The sequence below is a fragment of the Carex rostrata genome, chromosome 7, assembly GCF_964058835.1.
Source record: "Carex rostrata chromosome 7, lpCarRost1.2, whole genome shotgun sequence".
Taxonomy (NCBI): Eukaryota; Viridiplantae; Streptophyta; class Magnoliopsida; order Poales; family Cyperaceae; genus Carex; species Carex rostrata.
This window is the reverse complement of record NC_135924.1, coordinates 4,458,986-4,476,779: the sequence shown is the minus strand read 5'-3', so window position 1 is coordinate 4,476,779 and position 17,794 is coordinate 4,458,986. Positions and strand designations below refer to the sequence as shown.

General features: G+C 34.0%; 2 protein-coding genes across 6 annotated transcripts; one reads left to right on the top strand and one right to left on the bottom strand.

The window, feature by feature from the left end:
- Window positions 1–1,398: 1,398 nt before the first annotated feature.
- Window positions 1,399–6,089, bottom strand: LOC144556801 (LRR receptor kinase SERK2-like). 5 transcript variants are annotated; one of them, XM_078305255.1, is made up of 12 exons: window positions 6,063–6,089; window positions 5,646–5,771; window positions 5,325–5,460; window positions 5,015–5,086; window positions 4,676–4,819; window positions 4,304–4,369; window positions 4,090–4,166; window positions 3,860–4,012; window positions 3,416–3,769; window positions 2,656–2,879; window positions 2,045–2,206; window positions 1,399–1,870 (listed from the first exon to the last, which is right to left on the bottom strand). In XM_078305255.1, the coding sequence occupies exons 1-12, from the start codon at window positions 6,079–6,081 to the stop codon at window positions 1,547–1,549; spliced, it is 1,857 nt and encodes a 618-aa protein (XP_078161381.1). In that variant the 5' UTR covers window positions 6,082–6,089; the 3' UTR covers window positions 1,399–1,546. The 5 variants fall into 5 exon arrangements, with proteins under 5 accessions (XP_078161381.1, XP_078161377.1, XP_078161378.1 ...); XM_078305251.1 differs by lacking the exon at window positions 6,063–6,089 and having other exon boundaries at window positions 3,860–3,994; window positions 5,646–5,783; XM_078305252.1 differs by lacking the exons at window positions 4,304–4,369; window positions 6,063–6,089 and having other exon boundaries at window positions 5,646–5,783.
- Window positions 6,090–13,886: 7,797 nt separating this feature from the next.
- Window positions 13,887–17,458, top strand: LOC144556804 (2-isopropylmalate synthase). The gene is made up of 5 exons (XM_078305256.1): window positions 13,887–13,999; window positions 14,103–14,426; window positions 15,221–16,363; window positions 16,798–16,889; window positions 17,013–17,458. Exons 1-5 carry the CDS (start codon window positions 13,997–13,999, stop codon window positions 17,266–17,268), a joined length of 1,818 nt encoding a protein of 605 aa, XP_078161382.1. The 5' UTR covers window positions 13,887–13,996; the 3' UTR covers window positions 17,269–17,458.
- The last annotated feature ends 336 nt before the right edge of the window (window positions 17,459–17,794 follow it).

Below are 17,794 nucleotides of genomic sequence, written 5' to 3'. Positions count from 1 at the left end.
GATTCCTGAAGCTTCTGGAGCCCCCTCTATCCGAGAACTCATTTCTATGTCACCTCTATCTGTCATTCCCTAAACAAATATGCCTGAACTTCACTGATTCATTTTGCCGGTCTCTGACGATGTCTACTGCATTACACAATGGAGGGATTTCTGAGGTAGATCTAGGGTTAGGACTTGACTTGACCTTAGCATTGCTCAATAGCTTCTCCGAGCCTACCTGGCTGTATTAGCATCCAGGTGCATTGGAACCCAAAACCCAGGACATGTTTTGGGGCTAGGGTTTGACCGGGCCATCGGTGCTTTTGAGTTATCAGCCAAACTTTACTGGAGATCCTTATGAGATTTGGATTTTGGGTTAGGGATTAAGGCTCTACTTAAGCTGTGATGCGAAAAAGCGGCCTCTTAATTATGATCCAGTTTGTCACGGGGATGAAATAATTGGTCTTTTTGGATCCAACAGATCTAATGAAGTCACTCAAAAGAATGAGAATCTATTATTGTGTATTTCCTATTATATTGACGAAACCCAACAAATCATGCATGAAAGTATAGGTTCCAAACCGGGGATATTTTAAAAGGTATTGTCTCCATGCTGTTGGCTGATAAGGTGTTAGTGAATAAGCAAGAAGCTGGATGCAACATTTCTGAAGAGCTGGTGAGTGTTGCTGCCTTGGTAAGGCTGATGGCCTCATCTCTGTTTAGACGGTGTCTGAAGCGAGAACAATGGATGTACGTGCACAGAAAGCCGGTAAAAGAGATAGACATCTCGAATTGGAGGGGCAACTGATGGGCTCTTTCGAATTGGAGAGTAATGCCGGGCGCTATTTGGTGGGAAGGAAGGTGGATCAGATCGTGCGAAAGATCTTGCATGTTCCGTGCTGTGATCATTCATGTGGTGTGTTCATATTTAGAAAAATTAGAACAACACGGCACATCACGGAAAAAATCTACTCACGGCAAGGCATGACACGTTGTCACACGAGTCACGTGTAATTAGGATAGGACCGTTAGATCTTGATCAATTTTAAATATTAATAAATAATGAAATACAAAAATAGCATGCAACTGAAACTTCATCTTATCCTAAATTTATGATGCATCTTTTATTATGGAAAAAAAGATGTTTATATAAGAAAATTATAATACTTTAAAAGCAGAAACTTGTTTGTTTCTAGAATTATTATAGCAATTTTCCATGCCCTCCTTTCTAAAGTAGAAGAAGATAACAATGTACTGGTAACTAGTTGTAGCCATTTTCCATATTTATCATGCACTGTAAAATTGTTGTAATTGCAATCTCTATGATCAGATCTCTACCAAATACTTGAAATTAGTTGATCAATGTTATGGTTCTTCTATGTACTTCATATTTTTTTTTAACAATTAGTCAAACAAATATTTGATGACCATAAGATCTATAATTTTTTTATGCTGTTCAGATTTGGATAAAAGTGAGTTTGGCCAGCCCAACATCTCAAGCCAGAAATGAGATCCGGTGCTCTTCAAATCTATGTTATCCCCTGCTCTTCTCTCTACCCACAAAATCTCATTTAGCGGATGAGAGCTCAATTGCATCTAGTACATACAAAGACTTGTCACCTTTTATTAAACAATTTCTTCTTCGCTGATCTATTTCGAAAGCCAGTCTTTGTGTAACATGCACTTCCTGCAACTCCCAATTTTCAGCCAATCCCTCCCCTCGTAACTTGCGTACAACCTCTGACATGGCTGGCCGCAACTCGGGTGAGGTTTGTGTGCAACGCAATGCCACCTGGATAAGCATCTCAGCACCCTGGCTGTCATATATGCCGTTTAATTTCAGATCGACGATTGCTTCCAGCCTATTCTCTCTCGGAAGAAGATTAATCACCTTTTAAGTTGCAAATTTTTTTATCAGGCCATTCATACTAATTATCAAAGCCTCTCATAAAATTGTCTTATTTTGATAAACATCAAATAAGTAATGTACAAGAAGAAGTGATATGTTTGATATTTTTGTTAGCTAATAAATAGTTAAACAAGTGAATGCAATGGTATGTCTTACATGGTCAAGCAAGAGAATATCATCATCTTCTTCAAAGAACATGGCATGCCGCCCTGTGACAAGCTCAAGAAGCATGATCCCGTAACCAAACACGTCAGTTTTCTCTGATGACCTCCCCGTTTTCCAATATTCAGGCGCAATGTGGCCCTGGGTCCCACGCACCTGTTCATCAAATTCATCAATTCTGTGAATTAGTTGTTCCTCTACCTGTATTATACATTGCCAGCTATTTGCTTGGTACCAGCTAGATTTTAGTTTGGTTTCATCATATTTCTTCCTTTACTTGGCCTTTCAATATTTAACTGAAGTTTAAAAAATGGAAATTTTCCATTTTTACCCTGCATAATGTCAGAGCATCAGTTATACCCTGAAAAACAATGCATGCCACCACAAGTGTAGGAAATTTCACATTGAGCCCTCTGAAACAACCTTACCAGTTACCCCCAGTGCCAAAGTAAACTTATTGTTACAAGATAAAAGGATATATATATATATATATATCTGATCTGTACCACCTTCCTGGGTCCTAAAATTCCACTTCACTGATGTATGTGCATTAATTTGATATTATATTGACACATAAGAACTTCAAATAAAATCTCTCTACACACCGCAGTGGTAACTGAGGTCTTTCTAATATCGACCAACTGAGCGAGGCCAAAGTCTCCTATAACTGCCTCAAAATCTGCATCAAGCAACACATTAGCCGCCTTGACATCACGATGTATGATTTTGGAGTCGCAATGCTCATGCAGGTACTCCAAACCTTGCGCGGTTCCTAAAGCAATTCTCTTTCTTGTGGGCCAGTCTAACACCTGCTCGCCAGGTTTGGAGTCTAAAACAACAAGTATAGATATATATGCAGCATTAAAATCTAGGTTCTTTTGCAACAAATAATTTTCTGATATCTGCAAAAAGGAATTAACATTTCTCATATTTGTAATTGCACCCAAAAATTTGTCTCGGTATGGTAGGTGGCTAACTTTTATATGGTGCTAGAATGAGTTCAAACAAAAGAATGGTTGAAACTTCTTCATTCAATAACAATAAATAAATAAACAAATAACAGCTAGCTCAGCTGTGTGACATTTTGCTCCGATCTTTGCTAAGGTTTTCTTCCCTAAGAATGAATTGAACTAAGATCAAACAATAATGTTTTAGATTTTTAATTCTAAATTGCATAAACATAACAACTTCATATTTCCGAACTACAAGTGTTAACAATACTTCACTCGAGTTAACATTGATTTTAAATTTTTAATTCATGGGCCATACTGATCGAGCATATGGAGAACCTCAATCGTTTTTCTGTTTTCAAGGAATATTTAATATATTATGCTTTATCAAACTTTATGATTAAATTGGAGGTACCTCTTAGACGCCGGGCAACACTCAAGTTCTCCATAAATGGGTACACGAGAAGTCGCTCTGTTGGTGTCACACAAAACCCAAGCAACCTCAAGATATTCCGGTGAACTGCTACACTGATGAGTTCAACCTCTCTTTGAAATGCCTCTTCACCCCCTGGCCTTTCTACATTAGTTAATCTCTTTACCGCAACCTTTATAGGTTTTCTCTCTTGATCATAGAGGGTCCCCTTGTATACTTTACCAAAAGCCCCCTCCCCCAAAACACCTTTTTCGCTGAAGTCATTGGTTGCTGCCTTTAGTTGATACAATGGGAACTTAATTAATTGTCCAAGTGATATCCTACACTCATTTTCACCTGGAATATGACTAAAAATGTGAATTGAAAGAAAAACGAGGATGAGTTGATTGAAAGAAAATAATTTAAAGTAGAATTCATATTTCATACCTTCTACATCCTGAAAAACCTCATTATTGTAGTATTTATTTCTCCTAAACTTGCAAAGAACAAAACCGATGAACAGAGCTAGCACACCAAAGATGCATCCCAAGATAACCCCGTTGTTAGGTGCATGGGATCCACCTGTCGTAAGTTTGAGATTTTATTGACAATAATTAGCCAGATTAATTGACCATCTTGAGTAAAAATAATTGATTGAACATATTAGAAAAGAGTACCGTTAGTTGGAACAGGATAATCAGACGCACAAAGATGCCGGAAGTTGTCTCCACAGTCTAAGAAATTATATGTGAAGCTGAAACAAAATTAAAAATAAATTATTAGTATTTACAACTCATAAAGAATGCATAATATATAATGAGATGTGTCATGGGCATCTCCTTTTCTTTATTATTAGGTGCTTTGCATTGTGTGTGCGTGGAGGGGGATTACTTGTAATTGAAAACATGAAACAGTGGTTCTGGTATCTGACCCGAGAGGTTGTTGAAAGCAAGCTCACTGTAAAATTAAGAAAATAAAAAAAAAAAGGTCAACTTTTTAGTCTTTACCTTTATTTTATTAAATAAAAGATGTTGGTATGAACTTGTAAAATCAGCATGCTACAGATTCAGGAATCGATTCACTGAGATTGTTTCCACTGAAGATCCTAACCCAAATCAAGAGAATTCAAAATGAAACTAAAAGGTTAAAATATTTGGGGTTCTATCCCACTATTGTCCCTTAAACATACAGTAATTGGAAAGAATTAAACACAAAAATGTCCACAAGAATAGCATGAATTAATATGAAAAATATAAAGCTTACAGAGTCCAAAGTTCCGATAATCTTCCAAGAGATACAGGAATTGCTCCAGTCAAGAGGTTATTTCGTAAATTCAAAACACTCAAGCTAGATAAATTTCCGAGCTGCTCAGGAATCCCACCTATTATTTTATTATCCCCCAAATATCTGCACAAATTCAAATAAACACAGTCACGAAGATATTACATTAATAATGTAACAGTATTACTGGCTGTGTGCACAAATCTAATTTTGACCGCTTTTGAACTAATTACAGGTTAAGGGCAACTACTGATAGTATAATGTGATCTAATTACCAGTAACAAACAAAAATATGTATATATATATATGAGAACAACGTACAATCTATTCAAGTATGCCAGATTTGCCAAAGCTGGAGATAAAGTACCAGTAAATCCCATAGAATTTAATTTTCTGAAAGAGGAAAAGAGAAGTAGTTATAAGTAAAATAATAAAATTTGTTTTCCAATTTTTCATTTATCGTTTGTTTAGAAAAGTTAGGAAGAGTTGGTTTTTGGATTAAATTGCCAAAATAACTTTTATTAAAAGGAGTGGGAATTCCCACAGATTTTCCATTAAAAGAAAACCATTATAATGTCAACTGGTACTATTACTCTGGTACCATACAAAAGAACTTGCCAAAGTAACTTACAATGCAGTAACATGATCATGATCATTAATGTCACAAATGACACCGACGGAACCGCAATACACTTCATCTTGGTACCAGTCAAAGAGTTTATTCTGAGTGTCATTTAGCTGCAGCTTTATTTCAATCAATGCTCCCACTGATGTACATGAAGAGTTATTAAATTTTTATTACTTAAGTAGCACCACCTTGAATTTATACAAAAAGAAAACACAATAACAGTCATGCCAATTAATGGAAAGAGATTTGCACAAAACACCCTGAATTTTTGCCAAAAGCCCTAATATAAAATAAAAAAGCCAATAAGGGAAAAAAAGTTATTACTTTCCAGATCAGATATTAGAGCATTACAACTCAAGCAGGATGATAAAAGCAGCGCAACTACAAACTTCATAGCCTGTCCTAATTTTATTTCATGATCATGTCCAAGGTTTTGTGAGAGATCAATGCCTGTTGTAACCAAAGAACTGAAATATAATAGTAATCCAAACATTAGAAAAGAGCACCAGTATAAAAAATGAAAAGGTTGTGCTATAGTAGAATTAAAGTAGCATGCAATTTTAGGCATTGACAGTTAAAACAAATTTCCCCTCAACAATTTTCTTGTAAAACATTACATATTTGGGTGTGGAAAAAAGTATATTATATATAATCATAATAGGAACTCTAAATGTTGGATTAACTAACTCAACTATCTAAAGTTCTAAACAGAAAAAAAGAAAAAAAAAAGTTTGATGTCACCTTCCAATATTCCTTCCATAAAACCTCCTACAGAAAGAGTGTTTAAGCTTGATTAATCTCTTTGATGTATGAATTTGCAATATGTGTGGATTTTCACGTAAAATAAACAATTATGACTATAAGTAGGTGAGAATTTTTTTTTTTAAATAAAAAAAAGGTGAACAACATCACAGAAATTTCTTATTGGAGAATGCTCACAATGGTTCGACCAATTTACCAAATCAATATATAAATACTTCCCAGTTCCCACTTAAAGAAAGCCAAATTCATTCTCAAATAGAAAGAAAACTGATGTCAATCAAGTACTGCTCAAACATTAATAGTATCAAAAATTTATGTCAAGGTGGGACTTGAACACTAAAAAAGAAAGTAGAAACAAGAAACTTACCTAATTAAACAACCAGAGAAGAGAAGGGATTTCTTATAAATTTACGGCTATTAATTGAAATCTGACACCAGAGCTTGAGCTTTTCTGGTAAATGCAACACCAGAGAGGCAATTTTACGTCTGAAAATATCTCACTTATACAAGTCGAGTCAACTCGACTTGACTTGGACATATATACTGTGATTTTTTTTTTTTTTTTTTCTCTCTATGGTGGTGGTGCAGTCGAGCAGTCGACGGGATAAAAATGAAAAATAAATCGTGAGAATTGGTCTTATTACCAAGTTTTGCTGATGCCGTTATCTCGGGGTGGGACCCATGGGGCCTACTATTTGTGGAATTGTTAATGAAATAATAGCTGACTCGAAGAAAAGTCGGGGTTTAATTCTCTCTGTGCGTTGACAGGAAGCCGTGGCGGGTTTACCCATGTACTGTAAAAAACGATTTGAACCATTTATTCTCGTGTGTTTTATACCTCATATTTTATATTTTTATTTTTAAAATTTAAATTATCGATTTGACCCATTCAACATAATATATACACTATAATATAGTTAAGAATGAAATTTTATAATTTTTAGAAATTTTTTACTATTTTTAAGATGGATAGAAAGTCACTGTTTTTTGAACGGTTCAAAAACAGTGATTATGTATCTATCTTAAAATATAGTAAAAAATTTCAAAAAATATAAAATTTTATCTCCATGCATATTTTAGTATAAATATTATATTGAACAGTTTGGATCAATAATTTGGACTTTCAAAATAAAGATATAAAATATGATGTATAATGAGGTATGAAAAAAAAATGAGGCATTGGAATCCTTCTCATTTTTGGATCATAACAACTCAAATTTAGACGCTCGATGTCGCACATCCTTTGTTGATTTCATTAACCATCCTTTAGTGTAGCGAGGTAGTCATCAATACATACAAATTACAAAGTATCATGAGAACATGTTCTTAAAGTTTGTGATTTCCGTATAATATATTAATAATTCAACAAAAATTTCATATTATTTTTAGTATAAATAGATTAGCATTATAATGTCTCATTGTTTTCGTGACCAATCATGCATCACATTCTTATCTTCATTTTTAAAGTAGAAAATATCGATCCTAACAACTCAACATGATCTCTATATTAAAATATGTTTGGCGATCAAATTTTATATTTTTTGAAACCTTTTATTATTTTTAGAAAGGTGCAATTGTACAAAATCACTGTTTTTCATAAAATTATAGACCATTCAAAAACAGTGATTTTATACTCATCTTAAAAAATAGTAAAAAAAAGTACAAGAATAAAAGAGATGCAGAAAATATGAGACCGTAATTTCAACAAAAAGTTTCAGATAATTGTATTTCTCACAGATAATATGAGATAAAATAAAAGGTGAAGAAAATAAAATACTGATTTTAAAAATATGAATATAAAATGGAAACTTTGTTGGGAGGCAAATGACTTTACAAGTCTATAAAAATCAGATGCCGCACAAAAGGATATTTATGTACTTGCCACATAAAGAAGGTTCATAATGATATTATACAAGTCACTACAATTCCCTTTTCTTTTCGGACTCTATCTACCAGACAAGGACAACATTTTGTCTTTCCTGTTTTCAATCCATCACACCGTCCTTTCTCTGTCCGATTTCCATCTTCTCAAACAAGTACACGGCTTGAGCAGTCCGCATTCCTTTTCGTTCTCGTTTCTGTCCTTTATGTTTGGATACAGCGAGAATAGCGAGAACAGCGAGAATAGCGCTGTTCCGATCCATCCAAACATACTCAGGAACAGCGAGAATAGTGCTGTTCTCGCTATTCCTACAAAAACATGAAATAGCAAATGAATTCTCTCAAAGCCTCAATCCCTACAGTAGCTATTCTAAATGTTCAATTCAAACAACTTCCGAATAGCTTTGAGTTAGCGCTATTCTTAAATAATAGCTGTTCTCGCTATTCTTAATTTACTATTCTCAACAGTAGCTATTCTCGCTATTATCTAGTGCATCCAAATTTAAGAAGTTTTTAATTCCTTTCTGGAGCACAGTCTAAAGATTGAATGTGGATGGCAATATTTGGATCATAAGTTCATAAGTCATAACAACCCAAAATTAGACGTTCCATGTCACAGATCCTTTGTGGATTTCATGAACCATCCTCTAGTGTGGCGAGATAGTTATCAACGTATCAACGCGTACAAATTACAAAGTATCATAAGAACATGTTTTTAAAGTTTGTGATTTCCGTGTAATATATTAATAGTTCAAGAAAAATTTGATATATATTTTTTAATATAAATAGAGTAGGATTATATGTCCCGTTGTTTTCGTGACCTATCATGGATCACATTTTCATTTTTATTTTTAAAGTAAAAAATGTCGATCCGAATAACTCAACATGATCTCTATATTAAAATATGCTTTGTGATCAAATTTAAATTTTTTTGAATTTTTTTACTATTTTTAGATAAGCACAATTGTACAAAATCACTGTTTTTCAGAAAACTCTAGACCATTCAAAAATAGTGATTTTGTACTTATCTTAAATAATAGTAAAAGAAAAATTCCAAAATAAAAGAGATGCAAAAAATATGAGACCGTAATTTCAATAAAAAGTTTCAGATGATTGTATTTCTCACAGATAATATGAGATAAAATAAAAGGTGAAGATAAAAAAAAATACTGATTTTAAAAATATGAATATAAAATGAAAACTTTGTTGGGAGGCCAAATAACTTTACAAGCCTATAAAAATCAGAATGCTGCACAAAAGGATATTTATGTACTTGCCACATGAAGAAGGTTCATAATGATATTATACAAGTCACTACAATTCCCTTTTCTTTTCGGACTCTATCCCTCACATTTTGTCTTTCTTGTTTTCAATCCCTCACACAAATTCTGGGATTTTTTTTTAAATATAACTAATTTTAAAATATTATAACATAATAAGTACTATTAATTTATTTATTTTTACAAAAAAAAAGAAACAATTTCATCCTGCAGATCTGTAGGACTATTTACAATTGAATTTTATAGTCAGATTATATAGATGGTTTTCAAAATGACTTTACGACGAATTGATGGAGCAAACATCTTTGTGCCTTGGTGGAGTCGTCTTTTTGGGAATGAAATCTACTGAAATTCTTAAGGATTTTAGGGACCCTGAAATTCCAAATTCAACCATCAAAATTTTTTTATACACGAATCTCAAAGCAGACAGTTTTTTATGCACAAATCTCAAAACATATAAATAGTTGAATTCAGAATTTCAGGCTCCCTGAAATCCCTGAGAATTCCCGCAGATTTGTTTCCGTCTTTTTGTAGAATTTAAATTAACAGTACTTGTTTCGTTAAAAATATTAAATTTTGTTCTATTTTAAAAAAAAATCCAAATTATTTGCCCAATTTGACTTAGATACCTGTAGAGTGGAAAAAATGACATGGGGGAGCCGGTTCCGTCACAAAACGACGCGGGTACGGCACAGAACTGCACGGCATGCACGTCATATACGTGTCGTGTATCCCGTGTCATGACCATTCGCATGCCGTGACTATCTTTTGAAACTTTGGCATGGCACGGCACATCATGTACGTGAAAGATCTAGTTACGGCACGGTACGGCATGTAGTAACGTGTAATTATGACAATTAGATATTGATTAAATGATTAAATTATGATTAAATGGTCACACGAGTTACGCGAGGTACATTTGATCACAACACATTTAGACACGGCGTGATTCACGTGGCGTGATTATTCGCATGCCGTGACCATTCAAGTGCATGATGAATATTGGTAAGAGAATTGGACACTGGTAAGACATCTCTGCAGCATACTTTCAATCATCACTGTGGTAGGCTGTAACAGGTCATGGGGATCTTTCACGATTATGTTCGACCTTTATGATTCTCATGGTTACTTCTAATTTAGTTAATTAGGTGAATTTTGACTGAAGCTGTTTCAGTTTCGATTTCATATAAATGCAAATGCATAATTGTCGAAGACAAGAATTAATACTCAATTTACGTCATGTTTAATGGTTCGGATCAACTAATTTGAACTTTAATAATATAAATAAATAGCACGAATCGATCAATAATATGCATATTTAATGGTTCTCATTTTAAATGTTGACAATAATCTTTCTTTGCAGGATGACAAAAAATTTGTCGAGCTTGGGTAATTTAAATTTTACCAAACCTATGACCCCCTTCGGCAATAAGGATTAACGAATGAAGGATTAAGAACTTAAGAAGCGCTAAGGAGTTTGTATTCGGCAAATAACAAAGATTAAGATTGTAGTATATATTTGAATAAAAAATATATATGAGAAGTGAAAGACTATTTTACCCTTCGTATTCTTGTTGTCATATGACATGATTGATTAATTAAATTGTGTTATAATTTCAATTAAAAGTAATTAAATATATTTCATCAAAGTAATCAAATTGACCATTTTTTAACATACATATAGAAAAATATAGATTATAATGAATAATTTTATTTTACCATCCATATATTATTTTTTCTATGGTCAACGTTTTTATAAAGCATAAAACAAAAAATAAATGAAGACAATTAAATCCATCTAAAATAGACAATTTGGCCATGAAATGAAGACAATTACCATTTTCCTTCATGTTACTACCATTCATTCATTTTTTTTATTAAACGGAGAATATAATGCCAAATGTATTAAAATAGTTACTTAAAGAAAAAAAAAACCAAATTTAAGGTAGTAAGAATATAATATAAAAATGTATTTTTGTATAAAGAAAAATAAATATGTTTACTGAAAGTAAGAACCAATTTATATTCCTAATAAAAAATATATAAAGTAATGAATTATTAAACTAAATGTTCACTGTTTTGTCAGAAGATGATAAAAAATTACTCAAATTGATGGTAAAAGCAACAAGAAAATAAAAAAACATTGCTAGAAACTGGTACAATACCGGTACCAGTCCTCATTCCCTAAAAAGAACAAATTGTTACAAACTTAAACTAACACCTAAGTTGCAATTTAAAATCTGCCAAATCAAAACAAAAATAATAAGCAAAAAAAATATTTGCTTGACTGATTGAAAAAAAAATAAAAAATGAAGTACATAAAAGAACTGGACCGTTGAATACATTTGGTTTGGCAGTGCAATAATTAATTTGAGTTTCATACGAAGAATACAGTTCCAGATGGAGAGAGATATCATGTTATTATATAAACTACGCATAATAGATTAGGTACCTGATCGATTATTGAGTGAGTCTATGGTACTATGCATATTACGATTTGGCACCGTGCTACGGCTCTATATTCGAGTTTTCAAATCCTAACGGTCGATCTGAACCGTTCATCTTGTTCTCCATATTAATATGTGTTTGGAGACCAAATTTTACATTTTAAAAAAAAAAATTACTATTTCTTTAGATATTTAGAAAATCACTTGATCTGAAAATTTTGGACCATTCAAAAACAGTGATTTTCAATAAATTTAAAAAAATAGTAAAAAAATTTCAAAAAATGTAAAATTTGGTCTCCAAACACATATTAATATGGAGAACAAGATGAACGGTTTGGATCGATCGTTAGGATTTGAAAACTCGAATATAGAGCCATAGCACGGTACCAAATCGTAATATGCATAGTACCATAGACTCGCTCTCGATTATTTCATGCTCCTCCTGCCGATAGCTATCAATTACTCTAAATGCATGAATTGGATGGAATTCAGATCCTCTCCGGTACTGTAATAGAGAATTTTTTACAATTATTGGATCTGGACTGTTCTTTTTAACTTGGCACGAATCTCAAAGCCCAATAATATTGACCCTGCGCTAGCTTGAATTCCAAAGCGATTAAGAGTTAATCTCAAACCGTAAAGTGAAGGAAATCTTTTATGTGCTATTCTAGAATTAAAAGTACACAAAATATATGTGATGGAAAATTAAAGGCTTTATATGAGATTGGTACACATCATGGTTCATGTGAAATTGATGATGAAGGCCGTTAAAAATGTACAATGATTATTGGGCCTAATAATATTTAAGAGCCCAAATGATTTCGCTTCCTAAGCCCATTCAATCTAAGAATAATTGGTTGAACAAAACAATGGACTTGAATAGGCGCTTTATTAGGTGTTTGATTTTCAAATTGAATATTTGAATTAAAATTCGAAGTCTGAATGGTTATGCTGTCTATCTGGTTCAATATTGATGCATAAAAAACTAAATCCAAATTTATTATCATATCTTATAAAATTTAAGAACTTTTTCAGATGTCACCAAACTTCTTGTGATTTTTGTTTCATGAAATCTGACTATTTTTATTGAGTAATTGCCCTTTTTTATTTGTCTAATCAAAACAAAAATGCAGTGGTTCATTATTTCTAATTATTGAATTCTTATGTATTCTATTCATTTGATACCATTGAGGTCAAATGGAATTTATTTACGGGGAATTAACTCAACAATATATTTTTTTAACTTTAAGTATATATTAAAAATCCTTTTATATATGTATTTTTGAAAATTAAGCTGAAAAAAATCCTTTTATATATGTATCTGTTTAGATTTTAAAATGTGGTACTTTTGTGCTAAAATAAAAACTAAATTAAAAGTAGGAGAAATATGAAATAAAAGAACCCTTGCGTTAAGATGGGTGAGAAATGAGAACTAACACTAACATAGACATAATTTAATATGAGTGAGTCTATGGTACTATGCATATTACGATTTGGCACTGTGCTACGGCTCTATATTCGAGTTGTCAAATTCTAACGGTCGATCCGAACCGTTCATCTTGTTCTCCATATTAATATGTGTTTGGAGACCAAATTTTACATTTTTTGAAATTTTTTTACTATTTTTTAAAATTTATTGAAAATCACTGTTTTTGGATGGTCCAGAATTTTCAGATTAAGTGATTTTCTAAATATAAAAAAAAATAGTAAATTTTTTTAAAAAAATGTAAAATTTGGTCTCCAAACACATATTAATATGGAGAACAAGATGAACAGTTCGGATCGACCGTTAGAATTTGAAAACTCGAATATAGAGCCATAGCACGATACCAAATCGTAATATGCATAGTACCATAGACTCACTCATTTAATATTCAAAGGTCACAAGATCTTCTTTCCGAATTCGTAACAGAAACTTTATGTTTGGATCTGGACCGTCCAATTATAATCCGCACAACTATTAAAGAGGCCTGGATTCCGATCCAAACAGAAAAATTCCGTTACTTCAGAGTACATGGATTCTTTCTTTCCCGCGCAAAAAACCCTAGTTTCGGCTGGAATTCAATCCCGTACAATACGTGACCGTGTAGAATGAGATCTGAATCGTCCGTTTTAATCTAGCACGAATCTCAAAACAAAATCCTATAATCTAAATAAGCATCGAATTGATCTCGAGACAACTCGCCTAGGTCTCAGTCTGACACTCTCTCACTCACTCGTCGTCTCTTCCCCTCCAATTCTATTTCTCTCCGCCTCGCTCCGTTTGCCAACGGAGAGATCTTGAATCTCTTGGATCCGATAATCAATGGTTAGTTATTTCTACGGACACTCAAATTCGTCCCAGTTGCTGAAACCTAGGCTCTTTTGATCTTTACTTTTTTAGTCATCGTTTGTTTGTGGTTGCTTTGTAGGTTAGAACGAGAAGCCAAGTGAAGAAAGAGCTCGATGGGACCAACTCTGAGGAGTATTTTCTCAGCAAGCAATGGGATGCTCTTTTCAAAGTTGTCAAACAAAGGATTGCACATGTTATGACACCTGGAGTATCTCGCAAATCGCGGGTTTTGTATGCTTCAGAGATTCAACGTTTCAGAAAATGTATTTCTGAATTGACTCTTTTGAAGCATCCCATTCTGTTAGACAAGTCGAAGGATCTGTTTGCTGTTGTTGGTGGCATTTGTGCCTATGGTCAAAGCTCCACTGCCAAAACTCCTCCTGGACTTATTGAATTGCTCGAGGTATCATTTCTTTCCTTAGTAGTTGTAAATTACTCAATCAAGCTTCAATGAGATTGGAGGCTATGGTGCTATACATAGCACATATTGGTCTGTACTATGGATTAATATCTCCATTTTTAAAGTACAAACAGTCATCTGAACTGTTCAACATGATCTCCATATGAAAATGTACTTGTAGATCTAATTTTTCATTTTTTTAGAATTTTTTTATATAGGTAGAAAATCAATTGATCTAAAAATTCTAGACCATTCAAAAGTAGTAATTTTCTACCTTTTAAAAAAAATAGTACAAAAATTCTAAAAAAAATGTAAAATTCAAACAGTACCTTAGATAAGCTTCTTTTATATTCACTGGCAGTACCAGATGAAGAAAACCAGGGTCCATTGTGCAACTGATCCCAAAATGTAACCTAGTAAAGAACTGAACTTTGGAATATCACCAATTGAAACCAATTTTACCTAAATTGGTATATAATTAAGTTCTGCAATTAAGCCTCAATCTATCTTGTGCTGCCCTTAAGTTGACCTAAATTTGCCTCAATTTACTCTTTAGTAGTGCTATGGAGTACCTGCAATGAGATAAAGTCATGTAGGAACTGGGTATGCATCAGACTGATCTGGTACTTGTTTTCTGGTTGTGCAATTGGGGGTCGTCTCACCTAATAGAGCACTGAATCAATTTTTAACCAAATTAGCCTTAGTTTACTATCACTTATGGAAATAAATGCCAAATAGACCACAAGGCCCTAAAAAAACTGTAGCTAAGAAAGGGTAACTGTTTTTTAATTTTTCAGGTCTTTATTAAAGAAGTTGTGGTGCACCCTACTCTAAGGCGTCTCTTGGATCGTTCCACACAGCGGATTCCTGAAGCTTCTGGAGCCCCCTCGATCCGAGAACTCATGTTATGTCACCTCTGTCTGTCATTCCCTAAACAAATATTCCTGAACTTCACTGATTCATTCTGCCGGTCTCTGACAATGTCTACTGCATTACATGATGGAGGAAGTTCTGAGGTAGGGTTAGGTCTTGACTCGACCTTAGCATTGCTCAATACCAGCTTCAGATCTCCCGTGCCATACCTTCTCCAAGCTCACCTGGCTGTATTAGCATCCAGGTGCATTGAAACCCAAAACCCGGGACACGTTTTGGGACTAGGGTTTGACCGGGCCATCGGTGCTTTTGAGTTATCAGCCAAAATTTACTGGAGATCTTTATGTGATTTGGATTTGGGTCAGAGATTAAGGCCCTACTTAAGCCGTGATGCGAAAAAGCAACCTCTTAACTATGATCTAGATTGTCACGGGGATGGAATGATCGCTCAAAAGAATTTATTCTTGTGTATTTCCTCTTATATTGACGAAACCCAGCAAATCATGCATGAAAGTACTAGGTTCCAAACCGGGAATACTTTAAAAGGTATTGTCTCGATGTTGTTGGCTGATAATGTGTTAGTAAATAAGCAAGAAGCTGGATGCAACATTTCTGAAGAGCTGGTGAGTGTTGCTGCCTTGGCAAGGCTGATGGCCTCATCTCTGTTTAGAGCGGTGTCTGAAGCGAGAACAATGAAAGCACATGCACAGAAAGCCGGTAAAAGAGGTAAACATCTCGAACTGGAGCGGCAACTGATGGGCTCTTTGGGATTGGAGAATAATGCAGGGTGCTGTTTGGTGGGAAGGAAGGCAGATCAGATCGTGCGAAAGATCTTGCATGATGCAATTAGTGCGGGGTCCACTGTGAGCTGTAAGAGATCAGTGTTAATGCTGCAGCATTTCATGAAACTGATGCTGGTGGGTTTGCGTGCACGGGCCGATTTTCTTTGGAAGGTGTGTGTTTTGGTGATGTCAGCGATCATGAATTTGATGGCGTTTGAAGGGGAGGAGTTTGATGCACTCAAGATACTGGCAGGGGATGCACACGAACCTGTGGAAACCACAAAGGTATCACTTAAAAACTTCTCAGAATTTAGAGTGGCTATGGTACTTTGCAAAGCGCGGACCATACTATGGGTTCATATTGAAAATATATTTAAAGACTGGATTTTGCTTCTTCTTTTTTTAATTAATTTTTTTGCTATTTTTTTAAGATAGTTTAAAACTACTACTGTTGGGTGGTCCAGAATGTTTAAATCAGGTGATTTTCCACTTAATTTAAAAAATAGTAAAATAATTCTAAATAATGTAAAATTTAATCTCCAAATACATTTTTCATATGAAGATCACGCTGAATGTTTTCGATTGGCTGTTTGGACTTTGAAACGAGAAAATATGGATCCATAGTACGGATTGATGTGCAGTTGGCATAGTACCATAGCCTCACTCCATAATTTATATATTGACTTAATAGTTTGCACTAACAAGTCCTCTTTTTGTAGGGTTTGAACCACAAGAGAAAATCAACAGCTGAACAGCTAGATGCATCAGTGTTGCCAAATACAAAACGGCAACGGGTAGTTGATGACACAGTGTATGTACAATTTCTCTAGAGCTCGCTTTTTCTTTATTTGTCACATGTGTGCATCATGCACATCTAGTTTGATTTCGAGTTGCACAATACTCGACTGATCCTAAACTTTGTTTTTGTTTCTAGGAATGGTGAGGGCTCTAGCCAATCAAAGGATAACAAGTGTGAGAAAAGGAACTCAAAGTTAAGTGCAAATTTTTCAGAGGACCTAGTGGATTTTTTTGAGCACCCGCCTGATGATCTTGTCGATTTTTTGGATTGCTCGCCTGATATGGATCTTCCTTTTTGGTTAAAGGAGAGAGAAGGACTGTTTAAGGAAAGGCGGGCTGCACAAAAGAAGAAAAGGAAGATGTTGCATAAATTGTTGGGTATGAGACTATGAGTATACAGAATATTAGTTTTTATAAGAACTAGGAAATGTTTTCTGGGAGCAGTGATGGGATCTTTTGTTTTGAAAGTTTACAAATAGTATGACAGTATTTTGTGCAGTAAAGTTTGCTCTTAGAACTGATCACGTCAGTCAACACAACAGTATTGTATTGTTATGGTAGCTAAGGCAAACTATCTGATCTAACTGATCATGTCAGTCAACACAACAGTAATGTGTTGTTATGAAATGTTATATACTGGTATGTGGCTTGTGGTGTTAGTGCTTCCTGTGATCAGGTCCACCAGGTCGATACAAAATTAAAAATATAAGAACTCATTCATCTTTTGTTATATTTTCTTGTATAAACATTTATTTTCCATAATAAAAAATGCATCCTAAATTTAGGGTAAGATGAAGTTTCAGTTGCATGCCAATGTTTGTATTTCGCTATCCATAAATATTTAAAGTTGTTAAATATCAGGTACTGGTACCTACTTCAGGGAGTCCTCATGCAATGGCAATATCTTCATGTCGTTCC

Coding starts and splice junctions, on each gene's coding strand:
- LOC144556801 (XM_078305255.1), bottom strand. Junction 3,770..3,859: donor GGTTTTTCAGGATGTAGAAG/GTATGAAATATG, acceptor GTCATATTCCAG/GTGAAAATGAGTGTAGGATA. Junction 1,871..2,044: donor ATATTCTCTTGCTTGACCAT/GTAAGACATACC, acceptor GCAACTTAAAAG/GTGATTAATCTTCTTCCGAG.
- LOC144556804 (XM_078305256.1), top strand. Junction 16,364..16,797: donor AACCTGTGGAAACCACAAAG/GTATCACTTAAA, acceptor CTCTTTTTGTAG/GGTTTGAACCACAAGAGAAA. Junction 16,890..17,012: donor CGGGTAGTTGATGACACAGT/GTATGTACAATT, acceptor TTTTGTTTCTAG/GAATGGTGAGGGCTCTAGCC.